The sequence below is a fragment of the Elaeis guineensis genome, chromosome 6, assembly GCF_000442705.2.
Source record: "Elaeis guineensis isolate ETL-2024a chromosome 6, EG11, whole genome shotgun sequence".
Lineage (NCBI taxonomy): Eukaryota > Viridiplantae > Streptophyta > Magnoliopsida > Arecales > Arecaceae > Elaeis > Elaeis guineensis.
In genome coordinates, this window is record NC_025998.2 from 4028718 (window position 1) to 4055103 (window position 26386).

Sequence of the window (26386 nt, forward strand, 5' to 3'; positions counted from 1 at the left end):
ATCGACCTAAGAAACGTATTTGATGTATGCATTGCAAAATATGTTGGTTTTGGTTCAACTTCTGAAAGAGTGTTTGGAGGGAAAACTTTTAGGCTGTCTCGCTGCGTCCTACTTTATCCTCTCTGGTGATTTAGCTATTTCTCCTGTTTCCAATCGCTATCTTTCGTCCCTTTAGGGGTTATGGTGCGGTGACAACGATGCCAGAAGCAAGGGGTCGGGGATCTGATCGGTCCTTCTAAGCAATGATATTCTCCTCTATGATCGCGCAGGCGAGAGCCAATGCCTCTTCCCGCTAATGCGAACCCCTACCCGCTACCCGACGGGTGACTGGCCATAAATGCTCCACATGATTAAAAATCTTCTTTTTCCCTTCTCATGGCTCTCTAGACAATCTAAATCACCAAAAGTGAAATTATTATTATACTATATAATTCACGTTCATGAACTGCAACATTCTCCCTTAAGCCTTGAGAGAGGAAAAGGCGAGGGTACCTATAATAAAATAAGATATAAGGCTATCCTCACTTGGGAAAACTCACTGTGGCCCAGCACGCTTACCATTGTTCCGAGCTGATAACTGGTGGCTGGAAAGCAGCTATGGCTAAATAAATATCAAGTTCCTTTCTCTTTTTCCGGTAGAATCAAGTTCCATATTTATGTTGCCAGTTAATATACAGCACAAGTCCTTTGTAAGCAAACTCAAACTGTTATGGATCTCTAGCAAAAATATCCATGAAAAGAAGAGGCTCTGGCATGCAGTTCGTGGATATCACAGCATCCTACCGAGAAGAGGTCACTTACAAGAGTTCTCAAAGAACAATATACCAAACACCATCAGAGCATCAGACAATTGCACCGTCCACTTGGAGTAACAGACCAATTCAATGATGAAGTTACTGTCTGTAATTGGAAGAGAGGAAGTGCTGTTGAATAATTTCTGAAATTGCAGCAAAACGTTAAAGCAGAGAAAATTCTCTCCAAAATTTGATAGTTCAGCTTCATGAAACAATGAAGGCTGACGAACGCTTTTCTTATTCATTATCAAAAGTCTTAATCACACAATTGAAGAATCATTCTCTGCATTCCGGCCCTACTCACGCCTGCAACCAATACGGAGCAGCAGAAAATCAAACAACATTAGATGGGGATAGCATGAAGGCACACTCAAAAAAACACCAGAAGCAACAATCGTTTTGGTGACAAATGAAAAAATAGCATGCAAAAGTGACAAAAATCTGAGTTTGCTCAGTAGGATTTACAAATTTCATTTGCTCAGGAGTCTTGCTCTCAGCTCCTCTGCCACTGCATTGATGAACTCCTCAGTGTTCAGCCACTGGTCTCGAGTCACCCTGCAAGAGATGAAAAGGCTCACATAACATCATCTATTTTTGATGGTTTAAAATAGAAGAAAGCTGCCATTTTAGAAACAATAATAGTGACATGAGAGACAGATGGTACTTGGGCCCATGAATGAGGAGGGCAAGATCTTTGGTCATCTTTCCAGACTCCACAGTTCCAATGCAAGCAGCTTCCAGTTTCTTAGTAAAATCAAGTAGGCTAGGATTGCCATCTAGCTTTGCTCTGTTGAAAACCAAACATATTGTGGGATTCAGAATTTTCATCTAAATGACATCGGGCTGAAACCTAGGAAACCATGGTGCTCATGAAGTAGAATACTGTTATTTAATTGGGTGACTCTTAAAATATTGATATGCAGATAGTTTCTCTAGCACAGACAAACAAAACATGAAGACCTTACAAAGTCTTGAAATACATATTATGAAAAACATACAAACAAATTCTTGAAATACAAAGTAGGTAACAGAAATAAAAAAGAAATCTCTCCAGTTCGCGCTTGCAGCTACAACCACCACAATAATCAAAAAAAAAAGCCAAAGATACCTGTGTGCAAGCCCTCGTGACCAGGCAAAGATTGAAGCAATGCTATTTGTACTGGTTTCACCTCCTTTTTGGTGAACCCTAAAATGACGGGTTACTGTGCCATGTGCAGCTTCAGCTTCAATAGTTTTTCCATCAGGGCACACCTAAAAGAGATAAAAATTTCCATCATACTCTAGATTAGCATCACTTCACAAAAAACTAATCCTGAGCATGACGTGCTTCTGCATAATGACCACATAGAAGACATGAAATGTACAAATTGTCCAATTCATGGAAAGTTCGATATTATCGGGTTCATTATGTTTCAAAAGACCAATGCATCCGGATTACTTTGGGGATAATTTGGTTCACAAAAATAACTAACTCCATGAGATGCCCCCTGAACACAGAAGTCACCCCGCACAGATAAGACCATGAAAACCAGTAATCTGGAACTCTATCAGGGCTCAACTGAAATTGCTTCTTCAATCAAACAAACATTAGATATGAACAGCATAGACTATACAACAATGGCATCTGCATAGAGAAGACAGCAGTTTTGGAATAAAGACTTAAAATAGTAAACAGCTAAGGAATAACAAAAATCAGTGACAGAGAAGTTGCGATAAAAACTACCACGAAAGTTGATAACTATGCATTGATGTCCTGAATTCAGAATGCATGATTTCATTTCAACCAAAAAAAGGCAACCTGTTTTCTATTTTACAGTGCTCTAGAACCCTCAATACATTAAAGAAACACAGTTTGCAATCTATATTCTATAACTACCACGTGTGCTCTTCCTACCATGAATAGATTTAAATAAAACCAAGATCCATACAAAAATATAAAGACATATTTTCCACAGACAAGCAACCAGATTTGCTAGAAGGCTACATACCAGTACTGATGTCATCAGACCAAGGGATCCAAAACCTGGAAATACAGGGGAAAAGAATTTGGTGATTGAGACAAACTAATCCCTAGCTTTGGTTTTCAAAAGCCAACAGCAAATAGTTTATAAAAACTGCTTTTCACTTTTGCACTAAGAACACATTCTTTTTAAAACAAAAGTGCTTAATGTGATTATGATGGATGGTGAAAAAGTTCCAACCTTGAGCCAAGAAATCACTCTGTACATCTCCATCATAATTCTTGCAAGCCCATACATAGCCACCTTCACTCTTAAGTGCATAGGCAACCATGTCATCAATGAGGCGATGTTCATACCTGTTAAATATTGCATACCATAAGATACAAACTACAGGGATTTGAATGTACCAATAACACGAAGCATTTAGAGAGAGCTCACCAGATTCCTGCAGCCTCAAACTTGGATTTCCATTCAGCTTCATACACCTCTTGGAATATGTCCTTAAACCTGCAGGATGGAATAAATATGCAACAAAAATAGTGAGTACCAATAACTACTGCAGATTTAGAAGGTGATAAACAATAAGGCTAACAGTTGGATGATCCTTTGATAAACACAACAAGAGATGCTCGCTATGATCTGTACCTTCCATCATATTTTTTCAAAATAGTATTTTTGGTGCTAAGATAAAGTGGCCACTTCTTCTGGTAAGCAGTAGCCATTGAAGATTCAGCAAAGGCACGAAGTGACTGTACAGAACATGCAACAGAGAACAAATATCAGTAGTGACAAGATACAATTCAGTTAATATCATCAGTGAATAAAAGGTCACATGTTCACCTCATCAGTATTATACATGGATAAGGCAACTCCTCCAGCACCAGTGAAGTTGAACACCTCTAGTTCAACCTCCTCTTCTTTTCCCTCTGGAAGAGCACAAATAGGATAAAGAAGTTACTGAAAATAGTAGAGGGCAGTAAAAGAAGAATAGTCAAAGTGCCACAAAAATAACACTGTAAAATTCAATAAGCTGTGGCATTTTTTTCCCTCTCTTGAGACACCCCTTCATCATAATAATACATAACCCATAATTGCTCATACCAAAAACTAGTTTGAGCTTGCCAGGCCCTTTGATAACTGTATCAGTTGCTCGGTACTGATCACCAAATGCATGCCTTCCAATGCATATGGGCTTTGTCCATCCTGAGAACAATAAATACCAGGTTATGCAGGTGTATATGGTATGGTTACCCAAGTTTAAGACATGGCATCATATTCTACAATACCTGGAACGAGCCGTGGAATGTTTTTACAGATAATTGGCTCCCTAAACACCGTACCTGCAGCAAAGACAAGTGTTTAGACAAAAACATAGTTGCCCATGCACTAAGGACATTTAACATGCAATCATGCAAGATTGTCTAACCATTTAGGATGTTCCTGATTGTCCCATTTGGACTCTTCCACATGGATTTCAGGTTGAACTCCTTGACCCGAGCTTCATCTGTCATGTTTTAACAAGTTTTCCAACAAAAAATATTAGATGCAATCATGATTAATAAAATACATAATTATGCCATTGCTTCTGCATGTAGCATGATGTTAGAGATGTCAACTTTACCAGGAGTAATTGTTGCACATTTGATTGCTACATTATATCTGCAATCAAATAACACAACTTTGAGTCCAATGCGAAGACATAAAAACTATGAGAAGAGAGAAAGTCACAAGAATATAGGTTTGCTGACAACGTTAAAATGGTGAACAATTAAAACACCATCTGGTGCGGACACCAGAGCCATCAAAAATCGGCAACATAATTTAAGGCCATACTTGGATTTGTCCACGTCACCTTTGGAGCCACCATTCTCCACATGCCAAGAGAAGAAATATGCATGCCAGCATGTGCCGTGCTCATGCCAAGTTGTGTCAAGCATCAAGCACCCACATGGAGTTTCATTTCTTCCTTAGAATTCCTTAAGAGTTCTTGGCTACTTACTTATTTTGTTGAAGGCTGATTTCTTTCCTATGGTAGATTATAATGCTTTATTTTTTTGTGGAGGGTTGATTTCTTCCTTGTAAAGATAAGAGATTCCTAAACAAATAAGATCCTTAGAGTCCTATATAAATTCTTATATCTTTCATGAAAAAAAAAAATGAATGATTTTACAAACTCCACAAATACCTGTGTCAATCGCTCCGAAAGGGAGAGGGTGTGAGACCCAAAATCGCCCCACAAGGGGAGGGTGTGAGGCCCACTTTCTATCCTATTCCTTCTACTTAAGATTCAGTGTTCCTACGACTCTGATCGACTCCACTATCTACCCACGCAAGCCTATTCCGTCAAGAGAAGATCTGTCTCCTCCAGAATTTTCATCTGTCGTGCTGAGAGAAGGAGTGATTTCTTATTCTACAGATCATATGCTGTCAAGGACCTTCGTTCCTTAACAGTTGATCTTTGATTTTTTTTTTTAATCCGATGTTGGTAAAGACCTAGTTCTTTATCGATGGATCTGTTTGGTTAAAAGATTAAGAGCCCTAATCAGAGTAGTTTCTTAACTACCACGATCCGGATTCTTATCATCTTCTTGGATTTTCTTACAGGTTTAGTGTTTTATTTTCTCTCGTTCCATTCTTATTTCTTTTTTTGCATTTACTCGTGAGCATGTTTAATTTCTGCTATCTGTTTATGAAATTTTCTATTACTAATTGTTTACTGATCTCTCGAATGGCATTCGTCTGTATCATTTAGATTGATCTCGCTTTAGTCTCGTATCAATCAATCACGCCTCCTGAGCAGAGTATAGGCAACTATACTGTCTGTCCTGGGAATAATGAGCCCCTGACCGGACGTGATTTGTTGTTGATAAACAGAAGAGAGCTTGATTATTATGATTGATTTTCTTTTTTTAGGATTGTCCCGCATCAATTTGGTATCAGAGCCGGTTGATTAGGGCTTTAGTTTAAATTCAGCAATTTAAATTTTCGCAAGTTAAATTTTCGCACTCTAAATTTCATACTTTACTTTCAAGCATTTTAATTTTTATTGCACCTTATTTTTGCATCTTAGAGTTGCATGACCACTAGATCAGATACCTGGTACCAACATCCTACTTCCCCACCTAACACCAATATGGATCCCAATATAGCAGCCATCATTAATGCTCTGACTGAAAAGTTTGATGACATGAAAAATTTTATGAAAGCCATGGATGAGAGAATAGTGGTATTAGAAGAAGCTAGGCAGAAACAACCTGAACCTGAGTCTCCCCGACTACCTATAGGACAAAGAGGTAGGAATCTAGAACTTGATCGACCTATAGGGGCACGTCCGCACCATAACCAGTTCGATCAAGATGAGCATATTCTTAGGAATGTGAAAGTCGAAGCCCCAAGTTTTGATGGTTGTCTAGATCCGAGAGAGTACCTAGATTGGGAATCAGGTATGGACCACTATTTTGGATGGTACGAAATGTCTGAAGCAAAGAGAGTTAGGTTTGCTAGGATGAAATTGGTGAGGCAAGCCCGACTTTATTGGGAAAGTGTTGAGCGTCTTCTCAATCAGAGAAGACAAGATCCGATAGAAACCTGGGATGAGATGAAAGAAAAACTCAGAGAGAAGTACCTCCCCACCTCTTACTAACAATGACTTTTAGATCAATGGCAGAGGCTTACTCAAGGGAATAGATCAGTCACCGAGTATATCACGAGATTTGATGAATACCTCATGAGATGTGGAGTAGCCGAAGATAGAGTTGTTACCTTATCTAGATTTAGAGCTGGATTACGAGAGGATATTCAGCGTGAGCTCTTTCTGCGAAAGGTAACCACGTTGGAACAAGCTTATCAACTTGCCTTAGATTTTGAAAGATTTTCTACATATTCGACTCTCCGTCGTCCTGAACCCAACCGAGTAACCCCTTCTGGATCGAGACCTAATATTAATCAAACTCCTAGTAACGGACCTCCACTTACAAATCCTATTAGGAGAAAAGAAGATAAAGGAAAAGGAGCTATAGGAGAGTTATCAAAAGGAAGTAGTTCTCGATCTCATTGCTTCAAGTGCCATGGTTACGGTCACTTTGCTGCACAATGCCCCAACCGATCATTATTCGTAGAAGAATTAGAAGGAGAAACTCTAAAAAATATTGAGGAGGAAGTTTATGAAGCTGATCCAGATTTAGCCGAGCAATTTGAGAGTACTGAGGACATCCTAGGTTATGCCACACCTGAGTCAGACCTTAGACTTGGAGTCGTTAGGTATGTCCTAGCCCAAACTAAGGAAAGTGAAGACTGGCGTAGGACCTCTATTTTCCATACCTTCATAAAATTTGGCGATAAAATTTGTAAGGTGATCATTGATAGCGGTAGCTGTATCAACGCCATCTCCACCGACACGGTTAAGCGATTAGGATTAACTCCTGTAGATCATCCCAGTCCATATCGTGTGTCTTGGATTGATTCCTCCTCTATTCCCATCAAATTTAGATGCCGTGTGCCCATCCAGCTTCATTCCTATCAGGATCATGTGTGGTGCGATGTCTTACCCATGGAAGTCGGAAGTATCATATTAGGTCGGCCTTGGTGATAAACACTTAATTTAAGTCATTTAAAGCAGAAAATCATATTTAATTTATTTTATTTATTAAGAATTTGATGCTTCTTTTTATGTTTTACAGGAAAGATGATCGCCGATACAAAGAGTCCGATTCATAGATCAAAAAGACTCAAGTTTGAAAAAATTTGGATTTAAAATAAAATTAAAATAAAAGAAGGATGCATATGGTATTATAGAAAATGAAGATACTATGCAAGGAATCCAAAAGGATATAGATGTCATTGTGAAGAAACTTTTGTTTCTTTTTGGAATATAAAAATATTTCACGTGAATGCAAAGGTTCTGGGCGCATGAATTCAAAACAAAAGAAGAAAGGATCTGGGCGCGCGTTACGTGAATTCAAAAGAAGAAATACGTGAATTCAAAAGAAGAAAGCACGCGGGCAGGACGAGGCGCGTGGACGCGGGCAGGACGCGGCAAGGACGAGGCGCGGACGCGGCGAGGACGCGGGCACGGGTGCAGCATCGCGCGGGTGTGGGCGCACGTCAAACAAATACTTATTAAAGAAAAAAAATTAATATTTAGAAATATTTTAAAAAATTTATATTTTTTTAGTCCCACATCGGAAAATCATGTAAAACTCCTCCCTCCTAACACCTATAAAAAGACTTTTGTACTCCCATTGGAGGGGGAGCCCAGAAATTCTTCTAGAGCCTTGCATAGAGGGATAGAAAGGGACTACTTCATGAGCAGCTAGGCTAGTAGTCTCGGGAGTGGAGAAGAAATTTTGTAACGACACAGAGATGGTTTATTATTCTAAACTTTCCTGTATTTCTTTATATGCAATAAAGATTATGCTTTTTATTTAAATTGTCATGAGTTCTTTATTTGCTCCCTTTCATATGCTTTTATTTATGCTTTCTTGTTAGATTAATATTAGGAATAACTTTTACTTTCCGGAGACGCGCCGTGATCTACGGATACGGAGCGTGCCGAGGAAAGAAGAGTTGTTTACCTAGTACTTTCCGGAGATGCGCCGTGATCTACGGGTACGGAGCGTGCCGAGGAAAGACAGGTATTTTTTCTAAGATTAATCACATCTATTTAGTTAAAAAAGAGATACAACTCTGCTAGTGCAAATTAATTCAAAACTCCCAAGTTCTTTATTTTCTAAATACCATAATTTTAAGATAATTTATTTTCTAAATCAAAAATAACGTTTCTTTCTTTTATTTTGTAATCTCAACTTAGCCCAAGGTCCCTGAGGATACGATCTCGACTCATCCTACCTACGTAGTGAGTAAAGTTATTTTTGGTGCTATCAACGACTACGCATCAAATTTTGGCGCCGTTGCCGGGGATCTTGTTACGGTTGAATTAAAAAATTTAAAAAAAAAAATTTTTTTTTAAAAAATACTTTTCAGTTTTTATTTCTCATTTTAAATTTTTTTTCAGTGCTTTCTAGCTTGATAATCTTATTTGCATAATTACAGAATTACCTTGCATAACTAATTTACTACTTAGGAATTTTGCTGCTTAGAATAATTTGCTACTTTTTATAGCCTAGTGATTTATTGCTTTTTAGACTTAATCACTTAAATTTATTTTCTTGCAAAACAAAAAAAAAATTTAAAAAAAATATATAAAAAGTTAAAACTATAAATTAAAAAAAAAAGCCACTGACATTTCATAACACTTAACTAAAATAGCGTAACCTCAAATATAAAAATTTCTAACTTGATTGGACATCTTGTTTCTTTGCATTGCATTTCCATAATTAATCTTAAGGGCAATAACCCATTAACCAGATAAGATGGGATTTGATCACCCTTCCTTGGCCCACAAATCACCCCCTTGCATTTGCATAACCTAGACCTTAATCTAAAATCAACTAGACGTCAGCCCTAGGAATTTCGAGCTTAATAGGATAAGAAAGCTCTAGAGTTGAACCGAGTGCGGATTGGTTAATTGCTCGGTGTCTAAGGCAAGTGGTTAAAGAAAGTGGTTTTCAATTGGTTCCGTTGACTGACCTGGCCAACTCAGTTGGTGTCTAAGGAAAGCAACGAGCAGGGAACCTCCCACATCTTACGCTTACCTGGCTGAGTCAGTTAGTCAGTCTTGAGCTTGGAGTGCTCAAAGGCGGTCTTGAAAGTTAGGAGCTGTCTAGATCTAAGTTAACCTTAGGATAGAGAGTCTATGATTGTTTAAGTTGATTGCAATTAACATCTAAACATTAACTAATTTCTTCTTTTCATAGATTTAAGATTCTTAGGTTCTTCTCTTTAGATTTTCTTCATTCTTTTCTCACTTTATTATAAAAATATATATTATAAAAAGAAAAATTTTCTGTGTTTGCTCTACAGTATAATTGTAAGGTGTATGCTTGGCCGTAGATCGTTACGACCAAAAATCCAACCTTTTGATCCAGAAATAGAAAGAACCTTTAGAGCCAACAGACGTAAAAACATGGACCGAAATCAGGAGAATGATCCACCCAAGCAATTGAAGGAGTACTTTACTCCTTCTACATATACCTACTCTCCTTGTATTCAAGTACCCCCTGTGGAGGCCACTCAATATGAAATTAAATCCAGTATAATCCAAATGTTACCTTCATTTTATGGACTTAGTAATGAGGACCCTTATAAACATCTTGAAGAATTTCTTGAGATATGCTCAACTGTCAAAATTCACAACTTCTCCGATGATGCTCTTAGGTTGAAATTATTCCTTTTTCACTTAAGGACAAAGCCAAATACTGGCTACATACTTTGGATTCCATGACTATATCAACCTGGGACCAGCTGCAAGGAGAGTTTCTCAAGAAATATTTTCCCATAGGAAAAACTAATCAAATAAGGAAAGCCATAACTAGTTTTTCCCAATTAGATGGAGAAATGTTTCATGAAACATGGGAGAGATTAAAAGACCTTATTAGAAAATGTCCCCACCATGCTGTACCCAAGTGGCAGTTAATCCAATGTTTTTATGATGGGCTCTCTGAAAGACATCGACAAATGGTCGATGCATCATGCGGTGGGACATTTATGCTGAAAAGTGAGGATGAGGCATGGCAACTGTTTGAAATTTTAAGTGAAAATTCATTACATCATATGTCTGCCTCTATTAGAGATAAACCCATGTTAAACCCAAAAAGAGATGGAATATATGAAGTAGGAAATGCCATAGATATCCATCAAAAGGTAGATGAACTGTCCCAAAAATTAGATCGTCTTCTAAATACTGGACAATCCCCGATTCCACCTAATCCAATCCAAGAAGTTTGTGCATTGTGTGCAAGTCCGAACCATTTTGTTAGTGAATGTCCAGCCGCACCTCAATTTCCTGAGTTTGTGCACGAGCAGGTTCAGCAAGTCCAACAAGCTCACAGATCAGGAAACGATCCATATTCGAACACTTATAACCCCGGCTGGAGAAACCATCCAAATTTTTCCTGGAGACCACAACCAGTGGTTGGTCCTGCCACACCTCGACCTCAATATCAAGATCCAACATATAGGCATGGATCATACCATCAATTTCAAAATGCTCCTCAACCATCTACTACTGGTCACAGCTCAGCTTTTGAGGAAAAAGTTCTGAAAGCACTAGAACGATTAGAAGTCAACACTCAGATCCTTAACTCCCACACACAATCCATTGCTAAGTTAGAGACCCAAATAGGTCAACTAGCGACTGCATTCAGTAGGAGGAAGAAGGAAAATTACCTAGCCAACCCGAGAGCAACCCAAGAGGGCAATTTGTGATTGAGAGTTATAATACCCCAGAAGCTTTTTCTGAACATGCCAAATCAATCATGACTCTGAGAAGTGGGAAGGTCATTGAACACACTAGTAAAACCAATGAGACTAACCCTAAACCTCTAACCGAAGTCAAATCACCCAAAAACAAGGAGGACCTGAAAATAGAGAAGGAACCAACTGCACCGGAATCATCTTACTTGCCTAAAGCCCCATTTTCGGATGCCTGAAAGCCCCTATTCCTGCAGATAAGAAGGGAGAAAAACTCGATGAGATATTGGAATTGTTTAAGCAAGTCCAAATTAATCTTCCCCTTCTAGACGCAATCAAACAGGTCCCTGCTTATGCCAAATTTTTGAAGGATTTGTGTACCCAAAAACGTAAATCTAGATCACAAATCCCAAAGAAAGTACGTCTCACTGAACAGGCTAGTTCTGTCTTCCAGCATGCCACTCCTCCAAAGCTTAAGGACCGAGGAGCCCCCATCATTTCCTGTGTTATAGGAGATTATCACATTGAAAAAGCTCTTCTGGATTTAAGGGCAAGTGTGAATCTTTTACCTAGTTCGGTGTATGAACTTTTTGGATTTGGAGAACTGAAACCCACATCAGACACACTGCAGTTAGCCAACAGATCAATTAAGGAACCACGTGGAATGCTTGAGGATGTCTTGGTCAAGGTAGATGAGTTTTACTTTCCAGTTGATTTTCTGGTTCTCGATATGGAATTAAGTGGCAACCCCAGACAAATTCCCATTATCTTAGGACGACCCTTCCTAGCTACGGCGAATGCATGCATCAATTGTAGGACAGGAGTCATGGACGTATCGTTTGGGAATAAGAAACTGAGACTGAATGTGTTTGGTGCTTCCCAAAGACCATCAATGGATAGTTGCTTCGAAGTAGATACACTAGAAGACATTATAGAAGATGCAACACCCACAATTCTAGCACCTGACCCCTTAGATACTTGCTTGGCTCACTTTGGAGTGTATGACTTTAAGGGATATATGAAAGAAGTTAACATATTGTTGGATACACCACATGATAAAACCACTCCTCCATGGACAATCAAGTATGAGCCATTGCTCATCTTTTATTGGTTTTATTGCATATGACGTCTGGCTGAAGACGTAAAACTTAGCGCTTTTTGGGAGGCAACCCAAATTTCTTCTATTTTGTTTTAACTGATCATCATTTTTTTTAAAGAATAAAGGACCACTCTGTATGGAAGAGTCTGTTAATAAACTTGACGTCTGGCTGAAGACATAAAACTTAGCACTTGTTGGGAGGCAACCCAACGATTTCATATTTTTTACTTTACCGCAGCTGCAGGAATTTAGAACAAGAGCCTATTAATCAATGAAGCTATCTTCAACTTCCGAAGTAAAATTATCCCAGGTGCACTCTCTCCTTTTATTTTTTTTGCTTTCTTACTCCATTGAGGACAATGTAGATTAAGTTGGGGGGGAGAAATTAATCAAATCCTCGAGTATGGTCAGAAATAATTAGTTTTGTGTATTCAAATTTTATTTTGATTAAGAGTCAATTAGGCATCCTAATAAATGAATGATTAACGGTCAAGATAATTTTAGAGATACTGAGGAATAAATTATTAAGAAAACCCAATGAATGGTAGGGTTTGAACTAGACCAAATTTTAGGAGTGATTCTACAACCCTCTTCTTACTGATCTCAATAAAGAATTTGCTTCATGAGAAATTGGGTGGAAAGATCGAGGTATGCAAAAATTCTCCTTAAAAAAAAAAAAAAAAAAAAAAAAAGAAAGAAAAACAACATTGGTCTCCTACTGAGTAACCGGGCCCTTTCGCCTAAGTAAGCGTTGTGGTTCGCGTAAAAAGGTAGGCAATGTTATATATAAATAATAATAATAATATATATATATATATATATTAAGGGGACTAAATTGCAAGAAGATAATAAACCTCCTTCTCATTAAGTTAGAGGATTTAAAGAGTAAAGTGGGAAGTTGGTGAAAGAAAAGCTCTGAAATTTCTTTAGTTAATACTCAACCACTAATTGGGTCAAATTGATAATCCAATGAAATATCTCTTTAATGGTCTGACCAAGTATCATCTACCTTTTGGGATGCCTAACCTAATTTTTGATTCAAAACCGAGTCGGTACACAATGCTGATATATCTATTTTACTCGAGGACGAGCAAAATTCATGTTGGGGTGTGATAAACACTTAATTTAAGTCATTTAAAGCAGAAAATCATATTTAATTTATTTTATTTATTAAGAATTTGATGCTTTTTTTATGTTTTACGGAAAGATGATCGCCGATACAAAGAGTCCGATTCATAGATCAAAAAGACTCAAGTTTGAAGAAATTTGGATTTAAAATAAAATTAAAATAAAAGAAGGATGCATATGGTATTATAGAAAATGAAGATACTATGCAAGGAATCCAAAAGGATATAGATGTCATTGTGAAGAAACTTTTGTTTCTTTTTGGAATATAAAAATGTTTCACGTGAATGCAAAGGTTCTGGGCGCATGAATTCAAAACAAAAGAAGAAAGGATCTGGGCGCGCGTTACGTGAATTCAAAAGAAGAAATACGTGAATTCAAAAGAAGAAAGCACGCGGGCAGGACGAGGCGCGTGGACGCGGGCAGGACGAGGCGCGTGGATGCGGGCAGGACGCGGCAAGGACGAGGCGCGGACGCGGCAAGGACGAGGCGCGGACGCGGCGAGGACGCGGGCACGGGTGCAACATCGCGCGGGTGTGGGCGCACGTCAAACAAATACTTATTAAAGGAAAAAAATTAATATTTAGAAATATTTTAAAAGATTTATATTTTTTTAGTCCCACATCGGAAAATCATGTAAAACTCCTCCCTCCTAACACCTATAAAAAGACTTTTGTACTCCCATTGGAGGGGGAGCCCAAAAATTTTTCTAGAGCCTTGCATAGAGGGATAGAAAGGACTACTTCATGAGCAGCTAGGCTAGCAGTCTCGGGAGTGGAGAAGAAATTTTGTAACGACACAGAGATGGTTTATTGTTCTAAACTTTTCTGTATTTCTTTATATGCAATAAAGATTATGCTTTTTATTTAAATTGTCATGAGTTCTTTATTTGCTCCCTTTCATATGCTTTTATTTATGCTTTCTTGTTAGATTAATATTAGGAACAACTTTTACTTTCCGGAGACACGCCGTGATCTACGGATACGGAGCGTGTCGAGGAAAGAAGAGTTGTTTACCTAGTACTTTCCGGAGACGCGCCGTGATCTACGGGTACGGAGCGTGCCGAGGAAAGACAGATATTTTTTCTAAAATTAATCACATCTATTTAGTTAAAAAAGAGATACAACTCTGCTAGTGCAAATTAATTCAAAACTCCCAAGTTCTTTATTTTCTAATTACCTTAATTTTAAGATAATTTATTTTCTAAATCAAAAATAACGTTTCTTTCTTTTATTTTGTAATCTCAACTTAATCCAAGGTCCCTGAGGATACGATCTCAACTCATCCTACCTACGTAGTGAGTAAAGTTATTTTTGGTGCTATCAACGACTACGCATCAAATTTTGGCGCCGTTGCCGGGGATCTTGGTACGGTTGAATTAAAAAATTGAAAAAAAAAATTTTTTTTAAAAAAAAAAATACTTTTCATTTTTATTTCTCGTTTTAAATTTTTTTTCAGTGCTTTCTAGCTAGATAATCTTATTTGCATAATTACAGAATTACCTTGCATAACTAATTTACTACTTAGGAATTTTGCTGCTTAGAATAATTTGTTACTTTTTATAGCCTAGTGATTTATTGCTTTTTAGACTTAATCACTTAAATTTATTTTCTTGCAAAATAAAAAAAAAAATTTAAAAAAATATATAAAAAGTTAAAACTATAAATTAAAAAAAAAAAGCCACTGACATTTCATAACACTTAACTAAAATAGCGTAACCTCAAATATAAAAATTTCTAACTTGATTGGACACCTTGTTTCTTTGGATTGCATCTCCATAATTAATCTTAAGGGCAATAACCCATTAACCAGATAAGGTGGGATTTGATCACCCTTCCTTGACCCACAAATCACCCCCTTGCATTTGCATAACCTAGACCTTAATCTAAAATCAACTAGACGTCAGCCCTAGAAATTTCGAGCTCAATAGGATAAGAAAGCTCTAGAGTTGAACCGAGTGCGGATTGGTTAATTGCTCGGTGTCTAAGGCAAGTGGTTAAAGAAAGTGATTTTCAATTGGTTCCGTTGACTGACCTGGCCAACTCAGTTGGTGTCTAAGGAAAGCAACGAGCAGGGAACCTCCCACATCTTACGCTTACCTGGCCGAGTCAGTTAGTCAGTCTTGAGTTTGGAGTGCTCAAAGGCGGTTTTGAAAGTTAGGAGCTGTCTAGATCTAAGTTAACCTTAGGATAGAGAGTCTATGATTGTTTAAGTTGATTGCAATTAACATCTAAACATTAACTAATTTCTTCCTTTTCATAGATTTAAGATTCTTAGGTTCTTCTCTTTAGATTTTCTTCATTCTTTTCTCACTTTATTATAAAAATATATATTATAAAAAGAAAAATTTTTTGTGTTTGCTCTACAGTATAATTGTAAGGTGTATGCTTGGCCGTAGATCGTTACGACCAGAAATCCAACCTTTTGATCCAGAAATAGAAAGAACCTTTAGAGCCAACAGACGTAAAAACATGGACCAAAATCAGGAGAATGATCCACCCAAGCAATTGAAGGAGTACTTTACTCCTTCCACATATACCTACTCTCCTTGTATTCAAGTACCCCCTGTGGAGGCCACTCAATATGAAATTAAGTCCAGTATAATCCAAATGTTACCTTCATTTTATGGACTTAGTAATGAGGACCCTTATAAACATCTTAAAGAATTTCTTGAGATATGCTCAACTGTCAAAATTCACAACTTCTCCGATGATGCTCTTAGGTTGAAATTATTTCCTTTTTCACTTAAGGACAAAGCCAAATACTGGCTACATACTTTGGATTCCATGACTATATCAACCTGGGACCAGTTGCAAGGAGAGTTTCTCAAGAAATATTTTCCCATAGGAAAAACTAATCAAATAAGGAAAGCCATAACTAGTTTTTCCCAATTAGATGGAGAAATATTTCATGAAACATGGGAGAGATTAAAAGACCTTATTAGAAAATATCCCCACCATGCTGTACCCAAGTGGCAGTTAATCCAATGTTTTTATGATGGGCTCTCTGAAAGACATCGACAAATGGTCGATGCATCATGCGGTGGGACATTTATGCTGAAAAGTGAGGATGAGGCATGGCAACTGTTTGAAATTTTAAGTGAAAATTCATTACATCATATGTCTGCCTCTATTAGAGATAAACCCATGTTAAACCCAAAAAGAGGTGGAATATATGAAGTAGGAAATGCCATAGATATCCATCAAAAGGTAGATGAACTGTCCCAAAAATTAGATCGTCTTCTAAATACTAGACAATCCCCGATTCCACCTAATCCAATCCAAGAAGTTTGTGCATTGTGTGCAAGTCCGAACCATTTTGTTAGTGAATGCCCAGCCGTACCTCAATTTCCTGAGTTTGTGCACGAGCAGGTTCAGCAAGTCCAACAAGCTCGCAGACCAGGAAACGATCCATATTCGAACACTTATAACCCCGGCTGGAGAAACCATCCAAATTTTTCCTGGAGACCACAACCAGTGGTTGGTCCTGCCACACCTCGACCTCAATATCAAGATCCAACATATAGGCATGGATCATACCATCAATTTCAAAATGCTCCTCAACCATCTACTACTGGTCACAGCTCAGCTTTTGAGGAAAAAGTTCTGAAAGCACTAGAACGATTAGAAGTCAACACTCAGATCCTTAACTCCCACACACAATCCATTGCTAAGCTAGAGACCCAAATAGGTCAACTAGCGACTGCATTCAGTAGGAGGGAAGAAGGAAAATTACCTAGCCAACCCGAGAGCAACCCAAGAGGGCAATTTGTGATTGAGAGTTATAATACCCCAGAAGCTTTTTCTGAACATGCCAAATCAATCATGACTCTGAGAAGTGGGAAGGTCATTGAACACACTAGTAAAACCAATGAGACTAACCCTAAACCTCTAACCGAAGTCAAATCACCCAAAAACAAGGAGGACCTGAAAATAGAGAATGAACCAACTGCACCGGAATCATCTTACTTGCCTAAAGCCCCATTTTCGGAAGCCCTGAAAGCCCCTATTCCTGCAGATAAGAAGGGAGAAAAACTCGATGAGATATTGGAATTGTTTAAGCAAGTCCAAATTAATCTTCCCCTTCTAGACGCAATCAAACAGGTCCCTGCTTATGCCAAATTTTTGAAGGATTTGTGCACCCAAAAACGTAAATCTAGATCACAAATCCCAAAGAAAGTACGTCTCACTGAACAGGCTAGTTCTGTCTTCCAGCATGCCACTCCTCCAAAGCTTAAGGACCGAGGAGCCCCCATCATTTCCTGTGTTATAGGAGATTATCACATTGAAAAAGCTCTTCTGGATTTAGGGGCAAGTGTGAATCTTTTACCTAGTTCGGTGTATGAACTTTTTGGATTTGGAGAACTAAAACCACATCAGTCACACTGCAGTTAGCCGACAGATCAATTAAGGAACCACGTGGAATGCTTGAGGATATCTTGGTCAAGGTAGATGAGTTTTACTTTCCAGTTGATTTTCTGGTTCTCGATATGGAATTAAGTGGCAACCCCAGACAAATTCCCATTATCTTAGGACGACCTTCCTAACTACGGCGAATGCATGCATCAATTGTAGGACATGAGTCATGGACGTATCGTTTGGGAATAAGAAACTGAGACTGAATGTGTTTGGTGCTTCCCAAGGACCATCAATGGATAGTTGCTTCGAAGTAGATACACTAGAAGACATTATAGAAGATGTAACACCCACAATTCTAGCACCTGACCCCTTAGATACTTGCTTGGCTCACTTTGGAGTGTATGACTTTAAGGGATATATGAAAGAAGTTAACATATTGTTGGATACACCACATGATAAAACCACTCCTCAATGGACAATCAAGTATGAGCCATTGCTCATCTTTTATTGGTTTTATTGCATATGACGTCTGGCTGAAGACGTAAAACTTAGCGCTTTTTGGGAGGCAACCCAAATTTCTTCTATTTTGTTTTAACTGATCATCATTTTTTTTAAAGAATAAAGGACCACTCTGTATGGAAGAGTCTGTTAATAAACTTGACGTCTGGCTGAAGACATAAAACTTAGCGCTTGTTGGGAGGCAACCCAACGATTTCATATTTTTTACTTTACCGCAGCTGCAGGAATTTAGAACAAGAGCCTATTAATCAATGAAGCTATCTTCAACTTCCGAAGTAAAATTATCCCAGGTGCACTCTCTCCTTTTATTTTCTTTGCTTTCTTACTTCATTGAGGATAATGTAGATTAAGTTGGGGGGGGAAATTAATCAAATCCTCGAGTATGGTCAGAAATAATTAGTTTTGTGTATTCAAATTTTATTTTGATTAAGAGTCAATTAGGCATCCTAATAAATGAATGATTAACGGTCAAGATAATTTTAGAGATACTGAGGAATAAATTATTAAGAAAACCCAATGAATGGTAGGGTTTGAACTAGACCAAATTTTAGGAGTGATTCTACAACCCTCTTCTTACTGATCTCAATAAAGAATCTGCTTCATGAGAAATTGGGTGGAAAGATCGAGGTATGCAAAAATTCTCCTTAAAAAAAAAAAAAAAAAAAAAAAAAGAGAAAGAAAAACAACATTGGTCTCCTACTGAGTAACCGGGCCCTTTCGCCTAAGTAAGCGTTGTGGTTCGCTTAAAAAGGTAGGCAATGTTATATATAAAATAATAATAATAATAATAATATATATATATATATATATATATATATATTAAGGGGACTAAATTGCAAGAAGATAATAAACCTCCTTCCCATTAAGTTAGAGGATTTAAAGAGTAAAGTGGGAAGTTGGTGAAAGAAAAGCTCTGAAATTTCTTTAGTTAATACTCAACCACTAATTGGGTCAAATTGATAATCCAAAGAAATATCTCTTTAATGGTCTGACCAAGTATCATCTACCTTTTGGGATGCCTAACCTAATTTTTGATTCAAAACCGAGTCGGTACACAATGCTGATATATCTATTTTACTCGAGGACGAGCAAAATTCAAGTTGGGGGTGTGATAAACACTTAATTTAAGTCATTTAAAGCAGAAAATCATATTTAATTTATTTTATTTATTAAAAATTTGATGCTTCTTTTTATGTTTTACAGGAAAGATGATCGCCGATACAAAGAGTCCGATTCATAGATCAAAAAGACTCAAGTTTGAAAAAATTTGGATTTAAAATAAAATTAAAATAAAAGAAGAATGCATATGGTATTATAGAAAATGAAGATACTATGCAAGGAATCCAAAAGGATATAGATGTCATTATGAAGAAACTTTTATTTCTTTTTGGAATATAAAAATGTTTCACGTGAATGCAAAGGTTCTGGGCGCATGAATTCAAAACAAAAGAAGAAAGGATCTGGGCGCGCGTTACGGGAATTCAAAAGAAAAAATACGTGAATTCAAAAGAAGAAAGCACGCGGGCAGGATGAGGCGCGTGGATGCGGGCAGGACGAGGCGCGTGGACGCGGGCAGGACGCGGCAAGGACGAGGCACGGATGCGGCGAGGATGCGGGCACGGGTGCAGCATCGCGCGGGTGTGGGTGCACGTCAAACAAATACTTATTAAAGAAAAAAAATTAATATTTAGAAATATTTTAAAAGATTTGTATTTTTTTAGTCCCACATCGGAAAATCATGTAAAACTCCTCCCTCCTAACACCTATAAAAAGATTTTTGTACTCCCATTGGAGGGAGAGCCCAGAAATTCTTCTAGAGCCTTGCATAGAGGGATAGAAAGGGACTACTTCATGAGCAGCTAGGCTAGCAGTCTCGGAATTGGAGAAGAAATTTTGTAACGACACAGAGATGGTTTATTGTTCTAAACTTTCCTGTATTTCTTTATATGCAATAAAGATTATGCTTTTTATTTAAATTGTCATGAGTTCTTTATTTGCTCCCTTTCATATGCTTTTATTTATGCTTTCTTGTTAGATTAATATTAGGAACAACTTTTACTTTCCGGAGACGCGCCGTGATCTACGGATACGGAGCGTGCCGAGGAAAGAAGAGTTGTTTACCTAGTACTTTCTGGAAACGCGCCGTGATCTACAGGTACGGAGCGTGCCGAGGAAAGACAGGTATTTTTTCTAAGATTAATCACATCTATTTAGTTAAAAAAGAGATACAACTCTGCTAGTGCAAATTAATTCAAAACTCCCAAGTGCTTTATTTTTTAATTACCTTAATTTTAAGATAATTTATTTTTTAAATCAAAAACAACGTTTCTTTCTTTTATTTTGTAATCTCAACTTAGCCCAAGGTCCCTGAGGATACGATCTCGACTCATCCTACCTACGTAGTGAGTAGAGTTATTTTTGGTGCTATCAACGACTACGCATCACTTGGCTATTCGACAATGATGTTACGATTTATGGCCGTACTAACTCCTGTAGCTTTATTCATCAGGATAAGAAGATCACGATTAATCCTTCCCCACCTAAGGCTACTAATAGAAAGATAGACGATGGACCAAAAGAAAATCTTAAGAAGAGAAGCCTCAATCTGATAGGTGCTAAAGAATTAGAGATGACCATGAGTGAAGGATCACCAGTTTGGATGCTTGTTGCTAGAGAAGTTCGTGAGGATTCTAAGGTGGATTATCCTAAGGAAGTAGCTAGCCTTCTTACTGAGTTTCATGATGTCTTTCCTGAGGATCTTCCAAATTACTTACCGCCTATGAAAAACATTCAACATACCATTGATTTAGTTCCTGGATCTACCCTACCCAACTTACCCCACTATAAGTTGAACCCTAATGAGCATGCCGAAATACAAAGACAAGTTGGAGAGCTGATAAAAAAAGGATTTGTGAGGGAGAGTTTGAGCCCTTGCGCGGTTCCTGCACTACTGACTCCAAAGAAGGATGGTACATGGAAGATGTGCATAGATAGCCGTGCCATTAACAAGATCACCATTAAGTATCGCTTTCCCATCCCTAGGTTAGATGACATGTTAGATATGATGGCCGGATCCACTATCTTTTCTAAGATCGATCTTAAGAGTGGTTACCATCAAGTAAGGATTAGACCGGGAGATGAGTGAAAAACTGCTTTCAAGACAAAAAATGGTTTATATGAGTGGATGGTGATGCCATTTGGATTATCTAATGTCCCTAGTACCTTCATGAGGTTGATGACCCAAGTACTACGACCATTTATAGGAGTATTTGTAGTCGTATATTTTGATGATATTTTGATCTATAGTCGAACTAGGGAAGACCATTTAGATCACCTCCAAAGAGTGTGTCAAGTTCTTAAAACAGAAAGCTTGTATGCTAATCCTAAGAAGTGCGCTTTTATGACAGACCATATCATCTTTTTAGGTTTTGTTGTTACCCCCAATGGTGTATCTGCTGATCCTGAAAAGATTAGAGCAATAGTTGAGTGGCCGGTGCCCAAGAGTGTGCATGACGTGCGGAGTTTTCATGGATATCAACCTAGAAAATCAATAGACCTCATCTCACTACCCATGCATGCTAGGATTTTCGAATCTGCAGAGTCATTTGCACAGCATGTCAAGAGTCTGCATAAAGAGATCAGTAAAAAAATTAGTATGAGTAATAAAGTTTATAAATAGAATGCAGATTCTCATCGACGTGTTCAAGAGTTTGCAGAGGGAGACTATGTGATGGTTCGATTGAGGCCTGAACGGTTTCCCCCCGGAACCGTGAAGAAGTTACATGCCTGAGGAGCAGGTCCGTTTAAGATCATAAAGAAAATCGGATCCAATGCGTATGTTGTGGACCTACCTTCTGATTTTGGAATTAGCTCTACTTTTAACATTACAGATCTTGTCGCCTATAAAAAACCAACTCGGATACCTAGTGAGCCATTTGAGCCTGAACCAACCTTTGAGAGCGAACCTATCCCTGAATGTCCACCAGCTAAAATGTCAGCAAAACACGATCAGATTGAGAGAATTTTGGATGAGTAGATCCTTTCCACCCGGAGTCGAGGCTATCAGCGGTATCTGGCCAGATGGCGAAGTCGACCGGAGTCTGAAGATACCTGGATCACTCGAGAAGAGCTGCAATGCATTGATCCCGATCTACTTGAGCGTCACCAGAGCGGAATCGACCCACACTCGACAGGGTCGAGTTTTTCCCACCCCGGGAGAATTGGTGCGGACACCAGAGCCATCAAAAATCAGCAACATAATTTAAGGCCATACTTGGATTTGTCCACGTCACCTTTGGAGCCACCATTCTCCACATGCCAAGAGAAGAAATATGCATGCCAGCATGTGCCGTGCTCATGCCAAGTTGTGTCAAGCATCAAGCACCCACATGGAGTTTCATTTCTTCCTTAGAATTCCTTAAGAGTTCTTGGCTACTTACTTATTTTGTTGAAGGCTGATTTCTTTCCTATGGTAGATTATAATGCTTTACTTTTTTGTGGAGGGTTGATTTCTTCCTTGTAAAGATAAGAGATTCCTAAACAAATAGGACCCTTAGAGTCCTATATAAATCCTTGTATCTTTCATGAAAAAAAAATAATGAATGATTTTACAAATTTCACAAATACTTGTGTCAATCGCTCCGAAAGGAAGAAGATGTGAGACCCAAAATCGCCCCACAAGGGGAGGGTGTGAGGCCCACTTTCTATCCTATTTCTTCTACTTAAGATTCAGTGTTTCTACGACTCTGATCGACTCCACTATCTACCCACGCAAGCCTATTCCGTCAAGAGAAGATCTGTCTCCTCCAGAATTTTCATCTGTCGTGCTGAGAGAAGGAGTGATTTCTTATTCTACAGATCATATGCTGTCAAGGACCTTCGTTCCTTAACAGTTGATCTTTGATTTTTTTTTTTAATCCGATGTTGGTAAAGACCTAGTTCTTTATCGATGGATCTGTTTGGTTAAAAGATTAAGAGCCATAATCAGAGTAGTTTCTTAACTACCACAATCCGGATTCTTATCATCTTCTTGGATTTTCTCACGGGTTTAATGTTTTATTTTCTCTTGTTCCATTCTTATTTCTTTTTTTGCATTTACTCGTGAGCATGTTTAATTTCTGCTATCTGTTTATGAAATTTTTTATTACTAATTGTTTACTGATCTCTCGAATGGCATTCGTCTGTATCATTTAGATTGATCTCGCTTTAGTCTCGTATCAATCAATCACGCCTCCTGAGCAGAGTATAGGCAACTATACTGTCTGTCCTGGGAATAATGAGCCCCTGGCCGGACGTGATTTGTTGTTGATGAACAGAAGAGAGCTTGATTATTAGGATTGATTTTTTTTTTTTAGGATTGTCCCGCATCACCATCTTCAGCAACTCTATTTATATTATGACATAAAACAAGGGGAAAAACTCTAAAATATTGATGATCTAATACTAATTCATGATGAAACCAGTGAAATTGAATTTCTTGCATGCCAAAGTTTACATTTTAAGTGAAGAGCTGGAACAAATCAATGCCACAATCACTACCATCAGCAAGACAAAATGAAGTGATTACATCCATATGGAGAAAGGAAGTTCAATTTTTTGTCAATATGCATTAGTTTGAAAAGTATGGAGAGAAAAGTTTTAATTCAACAGTAGATGAAACGACTGAAAGTTTGATGCCTCCTAGCTTGAAAGACTTATGCTTACCTAAGAGTAGCTTCTGCACTCTCTACTGTAACTTTATCATCAGTTGCATCACGATGGGGAAGGCCTAAGTCAAAGTACTTTACATCCAAGTCCAGGAATGGAAAAATGAGCTGCAAGATTCATCAAAGTATCAGTTACAGTATAAATTAATGTTTAAAATAATTGTTACAACAAAAAAACGTCAGTATATCATTCAAGGACAAATGAATAGAGAAAAGGTGCAGAATGCAGAATACAGAATGGATAAAAAAAATTTAAAAAATAAAAATCATAGATCACCTTCTCTTTGATTGATTTCCAAATAACTCGAGTCATTTCATCCCCTGTATCACAGAAATAATAAACAGTGATGTCAGACTTAACTAAATATCTAGACAAAAACAAGCACATCAAATAATTGGACAGATAACAAAAGCATCATTCATCAGGATCTTCTAGGCCTCTTTCTTACTGATCAAAAGAAATAGCTTTGCATAGTAATGGTGATCAATGTTTTTCTTCCTGAAGGCATGTGCATGGTGTTCGTAGCATATCAACAGTTTGTTTAAATGCCATAACATTAGGGGTGGCAATCAAACGGGTGAGGTCACATACAAGTTAGGTCAGATGCAAGTTGGGTCAAAATTTTATCAACTCAAAGATGACCTATTTATTAAATGGGTTAAAAACTCAAGTTTGAAACCGACTTATTTATTAAACAGGTAATCCAACCTGACTCATATAACCCATTTATTAAACAGGTCAAGTCAGGTTATACATGTTAAACAGTTTAAACAAGTCAAATGGATCAGATTAAATAGGTCGGAAATAAATTAAGCAGATTTTAAACAGGTTAAATGAATTGGATTATCATCCGATCCATTTATTAAACAAGTCAAAATATGTTAAACGGATCAAAAGACTAAACCTGAATGCAATCCATTTAATAAACAGGTCTAGACAGATTGACTCTCTTATGACCCAAAACCATTTATGTCAGACCCAAACCTGCTCAGAGTAGGTCGTTCACAGGATGGATTGATAGGTTGGATCATAAATTTGCTAGCCTTACATAACATACATCATTATTTGTATCTTCCAAAGCAGTAATAAAAACAATAAAGTGTCAAATTCAATGATTGGCAGTTCTCCTGTTTTAGTAAAATCCTGAGGAAATTTATGTCAATCCAGAAAAAGAAAAGGCTAAAAAAAGAGATCAATGGTCCAATATACTATCAGACAACAAGGTTTAGGCGCCTGGAGTTTTTTTTTTTTTTTAAATGATGAAAAGCAAGTATGAAGATTTTAAAACTACCTTATATTGGTTCCTTTCATGTGCATCTTAATGTTATTGTTCATGTTGTTAACCACTTCAGTGATCTTGCTACTCTTACCATCAAATATTGACGTGAAGAGATGAACATATTAGTGAAATCACAGCAGGGAAGTGAATGGAAAACTGCCTTGTTCTCCTCGTACAAGTAAAAACCCAATTGATTCATGCAATGCTTTCTAGATTCCCTTTTTTTTTTTTTTTTGCTACGTGAGAGCCCACTCCAGATCAGCTACACAGTGAAATGTGGACCACACTGACTTGCTAACAATCCTCTCCCAACAGCAAGGCCACAAATGTCTTAAAGAATGATCATTTTACAGCCCCCTGTCTCCATTTTGCAAGAGAAGTCTCCTAAAAACTCATTCTCGCTTCCAATCGATCTTGATATCCATTTCCCGGACTAAAATCTATTACAGATCCAGCAGCCTAAACCCTTAACCCCGTATAGCCAATTGGAAAAGCAACTGAAAATTAGATGTCACAACCATAACCATATAAATCTGACTTCCGAAATCAAGTAACCAACCAAAAAAAAAACAGCTATTTGCGATCTCTCAACATCAGATCAACCCCTCCGAGTTTTTAAGATATCACATGAAACCTCAGTTCCGACTGTGGGAAAAAGTTTCAAGCGATACCTAGCGAGACAGACGGCTTAACAAAACACAGAGATCACGTATGCATTAGATTCAGTAAAAACCGCTAACCGAGATCGCTTATGAACCTTAGAATCAAACATCTAAAAAAAATTATAAAAAAAAGCCGATCAAAAACAAATAAGCCTGACAAAGCTACCACCATCCTACATCAGGCAAAAACCATAAAGTCAAACAAACACGAATAACATCGAAATACGAGAGAGCATGGATACGATGGCGAGTGATGCTGGAATCCGTGCATCAGGGAGTCTAACATGAATCGGATCGAAGAAAGAACGAGGGAAAAATGCAGTATATACGAAGAGGAGAAAAAAGAAAAAAAGAGTGAAGAAATTACGACAGGGAACGGTGAAGATGGGAGATGAAGGGAGAAATGAAGGGTTGCTGACCGTCCATTTCGACGATGGGGTTGGCGACCTTGACCTTATCAAACGCCATTTTCCCGAAGGTAGTGGTGCGGCGAGGGAGAGGAGAAGCCGAGATCGGAGTGGAAGGAAGATGGGAGCGCGACAAAATTATAAAAGTCTTAGCGCCGGAAAGGGC

The 26386-nt window shown here is 37.9% G+C and overlaps 1 protein-coding gene and 2 non-coding genes across 3 annotated transcripts; all 3 read right to left on the reverse strand.

Moving 5' to 3' along the window:
- Window positions 1–627: 627 nt before the first annotated feature.
- Window positions 628–26386, reverse strand: LOC105047582 (isocitrate dehydrogenase [NADP]). The gene is made up of 16 exons (XM_010926564.3): window positions 26233–26386; window positions 24149–24192; window positions 23870–23979; window positions 4377–4414; window positions 4182–4259; window positions 4042–4095; window positions 3857–3958; window positions 3596–3681; window positions 3401–3504; window positions 3194–3262; window positions 2996–3111; window positions 2783–2817; window positions 1903–2045; window positions 1459–1581; window positions 1260–1349; window positions 628–1100 (listed from the first exon to the last, which is right to left on the reverse strand). Exons 1-15 carry the CDS (start codon window positions 26279–26281, stop codon window positions 1265–1267), a joined length of 1236 nt encoding a protein of 411 aa, XP_010924866.1. The 5' UTR covers window positions 26282–26386; the 3' UTR covers window positions 628–1100; window positions 1260–1264.
- LOC140859009 (small nucleolar RNA R71) lies at window positions 10166–10271 on the reverse strand. The gene has a single exon (XR_012142409.1). It is a non-coding gene; the product is annotated as a small nucleolar RNA R71 (small nucleolar RNA).
- LOC140858880 (small nucleolar RNA R71) lies at window positions 16148–16253 on the reverse strand. The gene has a single exon (XR_012142285.1). It is a non-coding gene; the product is annotated as a small nucleolar RNA R71 (small nucleolar RNA).

Excerpts from the sequence above, each read along its gene's own strand:
- LOC105047582 (XM_010926564.3), bottom strand. The coding sequence starts at position 26,281 with ATGGCGTTTGATAAGGTCAAGGTCGCCAACCCCATCGTCGAAATGGAC. Across the intron at positions 2,818-2,995 it reads GAGTGATTTCTTGGCTCAAG|GTTTTGGATCCCTTGGTCTG; the intron begins GTTGGAACTTTT and ends CTGTATTTCCAG. Across the intron at positions 1,582-1,902 it reads TCACGAGGGCTTGCACACAG|AGCAAAGCTAGATGGCAATC; the intron begins GTATCTTTGGCT and ends GGTTTTCAACAG.